This window comes from Gadus macrocephalus, chromosome 4 (assembly GCF_031168955.1).
Source record: "Gadus macrocephalus chromosome 4, ASM3116895v1".
Lineage (NCBI taxonomy): Eukaryota > Metazoa > Chordata > Actinopteri > Gadiformes > Gadidae > Gadus > Gadus macrocephalus.
In genome coordinates, this window is record NC_082385.1 from 15,421,531 (window position 1) to 15,434,030 (window position 12,500).

The window sequence follows — 12,500 nt, forward strand, 5'->3', positions numbered from 1 at the left end:
GTAGTACCACAAAGCTGTGTTCCCTGCAGTACCACCAGAGGTCAGAAGATGGCAGTACGTGGGCTGGGCCAGGCAGAAATGAGTCACCAATCTTCAGAAATGCTATATGTGTATAATACATGCTGTATGCATAACAATAGAAGTATTACGTGACGGACAAACAAAAGCTTTCAACTAATCCTTCCTTTTCCTCACGAAAATCCTATTGTAGCGTCCTTTAAGAGGATGCTCTATATCTGGTGGACGATTCAGCCGGGTTTACATAAGACAGTTCAGTTATGTTTTTTTTTTTAATGTAAGCCCAATCATGATCAAGCAACGAGCAGTTCTGATGGCTTCAACACCAGCACATCACAGATGGGGGCCTCAATCTTCATACCAATCTCTTGTTGAACAGAGACAGACTCACTGGGCGTTATGTCTGTCGGATTATCATTAAAATAAGCATTCATTTCCAAGCAGTGTGATTTGAATCAGGAAGTGTGCGGGCCAAAGCAGAACCACTGGGCTAGGTAAGGGACCCTTTTCTGAGGTAAGGGAGGGAGGGTCAACTGACAAGAGAAGCAAAGAAGCATTGTCTATTTTTTTTAATCCACTGACTCTCCAACCAGGTACAATTGTTTTCCTTTCTGCACAATTAAAGCCAGGTTCAGGCTGGTGGGGGCATCATCGCCAATGCATTGTACAATAGCCTTGCACTCACAAAATATTCTGCGAGTCATCATATATTAGACCAGTCTGGACTTATGTCACAGAAACCTGCTCCATGGATTATGTTCATAAACTGTGTCCTTGAGATTTTTCTTTCACATAGATTTGTGCTCAGTACTAAAAAACAATTGACAAAAGACCACATAAATACCCCCCCCCCCCATACACACACACACAGACTTCTGTAGTTTAACATGACCATTACTTCTTTCATGTGGTTATTCTTAGAAGCTTTTGAAAACCATTACCCTCCCTGAACTCTTTTTAATCGACTTCATACTCCTCTCCATATGGGGTCTGGTACCATTCGCTCTGCTACTGTATATTGTAATTTATATTTAGGATAGGCAATTACCTTCACAGGAAACCCACAACCAAATATATATGCTTCCGCAGTCAAACGTCAAGGAAGTGAGAAGCCAGGAGAAGCTATTTTTAGGGAATAGCATTCAGGCGGAAATTAGCCACTGTGAGAAGAAGGAAATTAAAGTATTCTAGCTCTTAACCAGTCACATCAAACCGGCTTGAACACACACCCTACCCCCCTTTAAGGTGGGGTGGTTTGTTGCTTTTGAGGGATCTGGGATCCAGTCTTAAAGTTCTAGCAGAACTTTTTGGGGAGGCGATGTAGAACCCGGGTCAGGAACCCAATATAGCGAGAGGCTTGTTGCCTGTTTCATCACAGAGATATTCTAATGAGGAGAAACTAATTTGCGTTTGTGGGTTTTAGAAAGGGATTTTAACGAGCACATTTCTACAGTTGCCAGTATACACGGTGTTGTCACTTTTTCAGTTTACTACTGCTGGTAGAGTTTGTGTTCGCCAGTGAGGCACTTACACATCCCCGCTTCCAGCGACATGATTGGTAAAAACAAGTTTGAAGTCAAACAGAGAGAAACACCTTGTTTAGCCACATTTTAGCTAGTCTGCAATCAGATGTTCAGATATTAATATAACATGTGATTTGTGAGAGTACTTCTGAGAAACTATACCCTGAGTGGCTATATTATGCGAAAGGGTAAGGCAATTCAGACAGAGTTTGGCTTTGCACCAACACAGGTGTTAACTGCTCACCTACGGTTCATTTTTATTTCCACACTCACATGAGTTATTGATTAAGATTTGCACGGCTAATCTTTCAGTTAAAAGATTTTGCCGCTTCTTTAATTTACAGATTGAAATCAGATCTGATGGTGGATGGGAATATGCCAGGGAATGTGTGTGTGTGTGTGTGTGTGTGTGTGTGTGTGTGTGTGTGTGTGTGTGTGTGTGTGTGTGTGTGTGTGTGTGTGTGTGTGTGTGTGTGTGTGTGTGTGTGTGTGTGTGTGTGTGTGTGTGTGTACATGTGTATTTGTGTGTGTGTATTCATGTGCATGCTTGTGTGTGCTGTTGAGCAAGAGTGAGTCAAAAGTGAGTTTGATGGAGTGATGGACAGATAGATAGAGCGAGAGAGAGATAGATTGAGATGGATAGATAAAGAGAGCAAAATAGATCGATTGAAAGCGTTAGATTAGACATTCATCATGTCTGCAGATGAGGAAGTTGTTCAGTCTTGACGCTCTTCTCATTCCTACAGAAAAGAAACTGAGCCAATGGAAACTGCCCACTAAATTGGGATCTTAAAAGCATGGATTCATGGCGTGTCTGTACTCAACATCCAGGCACCCACTGGGAACATCAGTGGGTAAGTTTCAGTCTGGCACAGGTCCACCTGGCAGCCAGATCAGCAGACAGGAGATAACCACAATGATGTATCATGAGGAGATCTTACTTGCTCTTAACTTAGATCATGAGAAAAACTCCTACTCGGACCGAGACAGCTATGGGAGACAAAGACAGCTTAGGGAGACAGAGACAGCTTAGGGAGACAGAGACAGCGTAGGGAGACAGAAACAGCTTACAGAGACAGGGATGGGGGAGAGAGAGAAGGTGAAGGGAGACAGCGACTGATAAGGGAGACAGAGAGAATGAAGGGAGACAGAAGGGAGACAGAGTGAAGAGAGACAGAGTGAGTGAAGGCAGAAAGAGAGAGTGAAGGAAGACAGAGAGACATAAGGGAGACAGAGAGAGGGAAGGGAGACAGAAGGGAGACAGAGAGAGTGAAGGGAGACAGAAGGGAGACAGAGAGAGTGAAGGGAGACAGAGAGAGTGAAGGGAGACAGAGTGAAGGGAGACCGAGAGAGTGGAGGAAGACAGAGAGAGAAGGGAGACAGAAAGAGACAGATAGGGTGAAGAGAGACACAGCGAGTGAAGGGAGACAGAGAGAGAAGGGAGACAAAGAGAGAAGGGAGACAGAGAGAGACAGAGAGGGAAAGGAGAAAGAGAGAGTGGAAGGAGACATAGAGACTGAAGAGGGACAGAGGGAGTGAAGAGAGACAGAGAGAGCGGAGGGAGACAGAACAGAGAGCGTGAGAGCGGAGGGTCATGAGAGCGAACATGGATGTAGATGATAATGGCGTCACTATGACGACCAGGCGCCGGTGCGTTTTGAAACACACTCACAGTACTCACGGTGACTCTGAACGGCGTGGTGGTGCCGGCGGAAGTGGTCTCCATGGCGCCGGGGGTCTTGTCCAGGGGGCTGCCAGGCATGCTCCGTCTGCGCCCCGTCCTCTCCGGGGGGGACTCTGGTAAACACAAACAAACACAAACACACAAATCAATTATCAAGTCAGTGGTCGCATGAAGGGCAACGTCTGGGCTGTTCTGACTGTTCTGTGCGTCTGGGCTGTTCTGACTGTTCTGTATGTCAAGGCTGTTCTGACCGTTGTGTATGCCAGGGTTGTCCTGACTGTTCTGTATGTCAGGGCTGTACTGTTCTGTGATCGGTCGATAAAGTAGCCGCAGTGGGTTTTCCCTGCCTTTCTTTGACTTTCTTAAAAATGTGATTTGCTCCACAGACCAGAAGATGGTTTGCGTTTGGGTTGGGGTCTGGGCTTGATGCCTTCCTTATCAAGACGTCCGTCCGATTCAGTGAATCAGTAAAATCATGGCTGAAGAGACACGTTGACATTGCACAAGATGTAGGCATCTACTCGAAACATTGCGTCAGGACAAAAACATGAACATTCCTTCTTCAGTCAACACAGCCTTCTGCTGAAATCTGACATACAAACACCCATCCTCAACAACACACAATGCATCTTGTACTAGACTCACTGAACGCAGTACATCTAGAACCACCATGATTCCCTTTTAGCATCTCTGTTCGTACACAGAATATCTGCAGTCTTCACGATAACCAAAAAAACAATAATATTTATTCTGGCTCTCTGGAATATTCCTTGGGGTCAGAGCAGGGGAAAGGTTTGTTCAGAGCAGAGCGAGACATGCCCGGAAGGAATGCAGCTCTCCTGTTAGGGTCCTGTCCTCACAGGTATCAGAGCTGCGCTGAACATCGCTGGCTTCCGGCTACCAAAATAACAGAGCGCTGAGAACAGGTTGTAGAGCCAACCGATTCAAACACATATGAATTGTCTTTTCTTGAGTTTGATGTAGAATTGGACAAGCTGTACATTGGTTCGTAACTTTCTGCGTATAGACCAACATTGTGTTTTTTTTTTTTTTTTTTTGGAATATAAGGTAGTTAGTTCACTATCAGAAAAAGAGCATTTCAAAAATCCCCACGTAATCATTAAATAATCTGAATCTGTATACATATTTGGATCATTTTTTACTTTTCTGTATTACTATTCTTCGTAACAATAAAAAATGAAAGGAAAGAGAAGGAGTTTTGTTGATTTGTTTCAAGGGCCATTCGAGTGAAGAGGAAGCTAGCCTCTGCTTTTCAAATATCCAGCCATAATCAATAAAATAATCAGAATCTGAATACATTTTTGGGTCATTATTGACTTTATTATTGACTACTATTCTTCGTAACATCAGTATGATTCCCCTTTCCAACTCCAACAGGCTTTTGATATCATCTGCCACACACACACACACACACACACACACACACACACACACACACACACACACACACACACACACACACACACACACACACACACACACACACACACACACACACAAAAACACACACACACACACACACACACACACACACACACACACACACACACACACACACACACACACACACACACACACACACACACACACACACACACACACACACTCAAACACATTTCACGTGGTTGGATTGGCAGCGCTAACCTCAGTTCTCTAGGCTTGCGTGGCAACGCTAGGCTTAATAAGCCGTCTGCTGTTTAACAGGCCTGACTGCCTGAATTAGTTCACCTTGTAATTGAACACACCACCACTTCCAGCTGTGGAGGCGATGCAGGAACAGCACTCATAAAGCATTCTGGACATTACCAACATAACTGCCCCCATACAAAGACACTGTGGTCAAACAACAAACAAGGTGTAGGGAACGGCTCCTGGGAGGAAAATCCTTGTGAGTTAGCCTAGAAGTGGAAAGGAAAGAGTAGGTGTTTTGTTTATTTGTTTCAAGGGCTAATCGATGGTGAAGAGGAAGCTAGCCTCTGCTAGCATTGTTATGTTGTCAAGGTGATTATCTCTTTGAGAGCCATGCGGATGTGTGTGTGTCTCTGTGTGTGTGAGTGTTTCTGTATGAGGAGGAGCAGTAAAATAATTCATTCTGCGGTTTGTATGAATGTCATTCATTGTCATGAAGTGACCTCCAGCCACAAGGTTAAGATCCAAAGTGTGCAGGTGTGTGTGTGTGTGTGTGTGTGTGTGTGTGTGTGTGTGTGTGTGTGTGTGTGTGTGTGTGTGTGTTTGTTTGTTGGTGGGTTACACCATTTGACCCTTTACACTTTGTCAAGTGGGTGATACACTGTGCAAAGTGTGTGTTACACTGCATTACATCGCAGCAGGCTTAAATCATTATACTAGCAGAATGACTTCAATATCAATAACAAATAAGCTGCTGAAAAAGATTTGTACAATAAACCATGAGAACAGATCCCACATCTGCATAATAAACGCCTAAACAAGGCAGAAAAATCGATCAATCATTAACATTTATGACTCTATTTCGACTGCAACAACTTTATGGAAAATGTAAAAAATGAAAAAGCTCAACAATGTTTCTCTGACCTTTTTATAGCAGTACCAAAACTTGAGGATTGATGCCGCAGGGAAGCCTACTAGCAATGTCCCACAATTTGCTGCCCCACAACGCATAACTTCCTACCTCTTCCGACCTTTCTGTTATTTAAGACCACCAAGACTTCAGTTGTCAGTTTAGAAATGGCAGTGTTTTCCCACACGGGCAGCATGCAAGTGAACTTCAAGAACAACACTCCTGTTAGTCTGAACTAAAACAAAATCTCTGATACAGAAGGAGGTCAGCATCCGGCAGAACATATCTTTTAACCGTTTTGACATGCATATCATTCAGTCAAACACTTTTACCCAAGGCGACTTAAACTGAATTGAGATACAGGTCATCAAAACTAGAGTAGGCAATTGATTATAATGCATTCTTTGTCATATTTGTGGAAATTCTCTCTACATCCTGATAAGAGTGAATCAATGAAATGCCCTGAAATGTGGACATCAGGGTTCAAACCGCCACAACAGTGTTCAGCCGTGTGATGGTCCCCGGCATCCCTCCCAGCGTCTGACCGACTGTTTGTAAGGTCAGTGGTGAGGTGCTCAGTCACCAGCTGTTGTCTGGAGTGGGTGATAGCCTGTGAACCAGCCGGAAAAGGAGGATGGACTTTAGACCATCTGGTAACACAGCCCTTATTCTCCCTCCCCCTACACCTCTGCCCCCTTTATTCATTTTCACTTGCTCTCTATGTTTTTCTTTCTCAATATTATGCTCCACAGTTTTCCTCTGTTCCTTTACCTTCACGTCGTCATCATTGGCAGCATTGCTGTTATTTTGATTTGTTGAGTGTGCTGTTTTCCCTCACTTGTTTCTCACTAACTCTTCCCTCTCTCCTCAGAGTTTAAAACCATTCCCCTCTCTTCCTTGTTCCCAACCAATGGAGGCACCCCTGCCTTGTCCTGTCATTGTCTGCTAGCGCTCCTATTGGTCCATAGATGTGGACAGAGAGGTATCCAGCAGAGGAACTCCTTGGGGGAATGATGAAATGGCATTGACCAGATTGCAGTCACCAGTGTGTGTGGGCGTGTGTGTGTGTGTGTGTGTGTGTGTGCGCGTGTGTGTGCGCGTGTGTGTGCGCGTGTGTGTCTGTGTGTGTGCCCGTGTGTCGTCAGTTCGGCTCTGGCCAGCAGAGATAAGGCAGGATTCTGCCTGGGAGTGAATGCATCTTTATGTAGACATCAAACAGGCTGGAATGAATGAAACACTGCCGGGCCACACAGCGCTGATAAGCTGCTCCTGCCTCTGCCATTGGCAGGTCAGAAATTGATGTCGTTCTAAACTATGCTGGTTTGCCTTTGTGCTTGAAAATGTGTAGCACAGGTGTCCCTATTCCCTGCATGCACACAGGTGTTTTGTGTCCGATTGTGGAACAACATAAGAAATATCACCTGCAGGTGTCACGTACCATGCCAATTAGAAAGGATGGGGAATGAGGTGGTCTTCCTGTTCCGCTATCCGTAACCTTCTCTGGGAACCAACCACATGACTCTGTGTGCTCTGGTTTATTTTCATATGGGTCTGCCCCCCCCTCCTGTTCGAACAGATTTCCATCAGACCTGGGCCTCGTTTCCCGATAACGATGGATCTTCGCTGGTATGAACATTCTCACGATGGATCTTGCGAACTATCGTGAATGTCTTTGGAGCGTTTCCCGAAACTCCTCTTAAAGGTTGGGTATGGAATTCTCTTTTTTGGCCATTTTTGCAAAATTACTTGAAATCCTTATCATAACCCACTTACAGCCACTGAGTTAGAAGTACTGACACGTCAATTAAACAAGTCAATCATCTGTGGAACAGGTAGGGTCGTACTGCACTCCCCCTCCCCCTCTCCCCGCGCGACCCCTTCGAGCACGTACTCAAAGCTCGTGACCCAGAGCAAGCTTCTGTTTGTTGTTATCCTGCGGTAGCTACTGGAGCTAACTAACTAGCTAATGGCTAGTGTTCGCTCCATGTACTTAGAATGGGTAGATTCAGAGTCAGCGTTGAAGGAGAGGGGGTAGGACCATTTGAGTTGTGTATTTTCAAAATCTGCTGGCGTTTCGCATATCCCATACCCAACCTTTAACATGAACGCGTGTTCACTGCACTCACGACGTTCGTAGGATTGTAACTGTCTACTGACACGGTGCTGAAATGGGCTCCGTACTGAGGGAGAATATTTGTAGACATAAAAAATGCAACGCACCATTCATTCATTTTTGTTCGTTACCAACGATGCTTTCGGAAAATGGTGTGAAAACTGTATGATGCTCGTATGACGCATTCACGATCCACTTAGGCTAACGATGCTTTCGGGAAACGGGGCCCTGGCCCGGGTCGGGCCGATCACAACCTACTATTGATCTACTATTGGGCGTGTCTGAGACGATGAAAACCGACAACCAAGATGGCTGCCACTGATATGGATTGAATGGTCTATTTCATTGGCAATCGCGTTAGTATGACACAAACTGTAGGATGCAGCATGTTTTCTCTAAACGATCTAAGCATACTTCACCTAAAGCTTTTCTTGATGAGGTAGATGTTTACGTTACTTCCGGTACTATTTGGTAAAAGTTGAATTTCAGCTCAGCACTATATCACACGTTTCATTGCTCTGATATGTCTAACCAATGGTGTCAAGAGGTTCAAGATTCCAGACAAATCAAAAACAATTCTGATGATGTCAGGCTAACCATAGCATTAACCAAGTCCTAACCATGACACTAGCTAAGTCCTAACCATGACCCTAACTAAGTCCTAACCATGACCCTAACTAAGTCCTAAACATAACACTAAGTCCTAAACATACCACTAACCAAGTCCTAAACATAACACTAACTAAGTCCTAAACATAACAAAACTCAGTCCTAAACATACCACTAACCAAGTCCTAAACATAACACTAACTAAGTCCTAAACATAACACTAACTCAGTCCTAAACATAACACTAAATCCTAAGCATAACACTAACTAAGACCTATCCATAACACTAACTAAGTCCTAAACACAACACTAAGTCCTAAACATAACACTAAGTCCTAAACATAACACTAACTAAGTCCTAAACATAACACTAACTCAGTCCTAAACATACCACTAACCAAGTCCTAAACATAACACTAACTAAGTCCTAAACATAACACTAACTCAGTCCTAAACATAACACTAAATCCTAAGCATAACACTAACTAAGTCCTATCCATAACACTAACTAAGTCCTAAACACAACACTAAGTCCTAAACATAACACTAAGTCCTAAACATAACACTAACTAAGTCCTAAACATAACACTAACTCAGTCCTAAACATACCACTAACCAAGTCCTATCCATAACACTAACTAAGTCCTAAACACAACACTAAGTCCTAAACATAACACTAAGTCCTAAACATAACACTAACTCAGTCCTAAACATACCACTAACTCAGTCCTAAACATAACACTAAATCCTAAGCATAACACTAACTCAGTCCTAAACACAACACTAAGTCCTAACCATAACACTAACTAAGTCCTAAACATAACACTAACTAAGTCCTAAACATAACACTAACTAAGTCCTAAACATAACACTAACTAAGTCCTAAACATAACACTAACTAAGTCCTAAACATAACACTAACTCAGTCCTAAACATAACACTAAGTCCTAACCATAACACTGACTAAGTCCTAACCATAACACTGACTAAGTCCATCCATTGTACAAACTAAGTCCTAACCGTAACAATAACTAAGTCCTAACAAACATTACACTCCGACTGCCAATTTGGTCTCTTCCTCCCTGTTCTTTGGCTCAGCGTCCCGCGTTGTCCCGGCTGTTCTCTGGCGTGAGGGAGCTGTGGTTCTGCTGTGATTGAAGGCTTCACAGAGAGAGCCCTGATTCCTCCTCCACCCCCTGCAAGCGGGTCCAACCCTCCCCTGGACATTCCAGCCTGAACAATGCCTGGAAGGAGTAGGGGGGGGGGGGAGGGGGGGGGTATGGCTTTAATCACACTGGCATGGTGGAGGTGGTGGAGGTGGTGCTGGAGGAGGTGGAGGTGGTGCTGGGTCTTTTGTGTTTTCTGTATCTCAATAAGCAGTGTTTCAGTAGCAGTGTACTTGCATGCGAGAGAAAGAAAAAGAAAGAGGCTGGTTTCTCGTTTGTCATTGGTCAAATGGCCTTATTAATACACAATGATCCTAATGCCGATGTGATCTGAATCGCATCATATAGCGTTGATGATTTGGGACTCAAACTTTTGTGCGAACCTGAAAGAAAAAACGTCTGGCAAAGAAAAAAATGCAGTTGTGAAGCTGGGCAGAGCCAGGTGCTATCTAAAGTGCCACTTAAGATAACCCCTACAGGCCCAGCACTAATGCTTAGGGCCGGACTGAACACCACCTCACAGAGTTTAAAGTGGTCACGACAAGTTGTTGGACATTAAGTGCGGGCCGCGTGAGATTTGAAGACTTTCCAGCGGGGAGGTGCGTGATGCGCCGGACGTTGGGGTTGGCGGCGTGGGGGAGCGTCAGCCGTGGATCGCAGGTTTGAATGGACCAGAGTATACCTCTGAAGGTGATGTCGGAAATGGTACACAAAGCCAGTGAGACAGGGAGGGAGGAGTTCAGGTTGTCAGGGACGTCTGTGGTGGTGTACTCGTCTCTATGGCGGACTCTTCTGCCCCCTCTTCACTCTGATCTGTTGCTCCTCTTTGTCCCGTTCTGAACGGGCACAATGCGGTCTACTATGATTCGATGAAAGCCCTGGGGAAATAAATGGAGATGTATCCCCAGACATGGGTTGTGATGATTACAGTTATTCTGAATATCAATCACATGAAAATAAGTTGTGAGCGATACTTTGAGTTGTCAGACAAGACAGGATGAGAGTGTGTGAATGAGTTATTTGTGTGGATTTGTCTGTGTTTGTCTATTCATGTCTCTGTGTTTGTGTGTGTGTGTGCACGTTTGAGTGTGTGTGTGTGTGTTTGTTTGCATTATCCTGTGGATCTGTCTTTGTGTGTCTATACGTGCCTGTGTGGGTGTCTTTGTGTGTCTATACGTGCCTGTGTGGGTGTCTATGTGAGTCTCTGTGTGTGTGTGTGTGTGTGTGTGTGTGTGTGTGTGTGTGTGTGTGTGTGTGTGTGTGTGTGTGTGTGTGTGTGTGTGTGTGTGTGTGTGTGTGTGTGTGTGTGTGTGTGCGCGCGTGTGTGTGTGTGTGTTGAATTGTCTGCATGTGTATATGTGTGCCTCCATGTGTCTGTGCTTGCATGTGGAATTATTTACACACCCATGCTCACCCCCTTCATAACCCATAATATGAGGGGGTCATGCTGGACATTCAACCCCAGAAAGAGTTGATCAATGGTGGGACGATGAAGAGGTGATGAGGCCCCTGTTGGAGCTCCTCTGTCTGGTTAACAGGTCCTATGATTAAGTGTTGTACCACCAGCAAACATACAGGCTATTAGCTTCATTGCTTCATGTCAGTACAACCTTGACCTCAGGTATTTACACTCTGATGACCGTGTCATTACCATCCTATTAGTGACCGCAACGAACGCCACACACCCTGCTTAGCCAATACAATCAACACCGGGAATGATTTGTGTGTTCATGGTTTGTTCCAACAACACTTAGCGGAGGGGAGAGGTGGTCTGCTTCGTATTTAGCTTGGCACCGTACCTCCTTTGTCTGCAGAGTGTTATGGGAAGGCAGAGCGGGGAGGAGGTGGAGGAGGAAGCCAGTGTTTGTGGAGAGGGTCACTGGGTAGAAGCAGCCTATCAGCAGCCCCGAGAAGGACCTGGCTTCCATAAAACCCACCGACCGTCTCACATGTGGTCCAGTTGCTAGGGGAGATAGGGAAGATCTGAGAGTGCAGTTTTTAGCGAGGGGCCTCAAGGTTTAGAGTCATAGTACATGTTTGGTCATCAGTCTTCTTTAATCACTTCTTTTATTATTAGTTATCAAAATATGTTTTATTTTTTTCTATACATTCCTTAGTTTCTGGAAAGTTGTGTTTGCATTTCATCCATCGACATTTATATTGATGACCATAGCTCGGTATACCAGGTATCTATTGGGGAGCAAGGAGGATTTTCAAGGACTCACAAATGTTTCTTTGACATTCAGAGCAGCAGACAACACTGCTCTGAATTGTATTTTGTGTTGTTCTCCATCATCGTGAGTAGTTCAATTCAACATGTTGCATTCACTGTGACAAAACAACCCCTGAAACCAAAAAATATGTTTTTGATTTCAACAGAGAGTAACCAAAACGACGAGCAAGGCTGTGACATTAAAGCTGTGGAATTTTCCCAACTGCTAATCTGGGATCCCTTGATAAGGCAGCATTTGCTCACAACTGGCGCAGACTGTCTCCCTGTTTTAGATTCCTTTGTTTTATTCGGACATTCTTCTTCTCTGGAGTTAGAACAGAACACAGAGGAGGAAACATTCTCCTCCATGTTGGTAACCATGAATCTCTAGAAGCCATCCCACATCCCAAAGAGTCAAATACAGAGATGACCGTAGATCGTTGGGTTTGTGCATTCACATCCTTCCGGCTGTTTATTCTCTCTCCCCCCTATGACATGGTCTTAATTAATAAGTATATTAATTAAAGGTTATTTACTTGACCTTCTCTGGGCTAATTTGATTGGTAATTATTTTTCACACCTCTCACATGGAGGGCTTCTATAGCTCGGAGCAATT

At 44.4% G+C, this 12,500-nt stretch overlaps 1 protein-coding gene across 2 annotated transcripts in view; it reads right to left on the reverse strand.

The window, feature by feature from the left end:
* Positions 1-28: 28 nt before the first annotated feature.
* The window catches only part of LOC132456195 (uncharacterized), a 50,469-nt gene continuing 37,997 nt past the window's right edge, over positions 29-12,500 (reverse strand). For both annotated transcript variants that reach the window (XM_060050494.1, XM_060050495.1), the window contains one exon: positions 29-3,338. In XM_060050494.1, the coding sequence (XP_059906477.1) occupies positions 2,494-3,338 (845 nt within the window). In that variant the 3' untranslated portion in view covers positions 29-2,493. The remainder of the gene's footprint in view (positions 3,339-12,500) is intronic.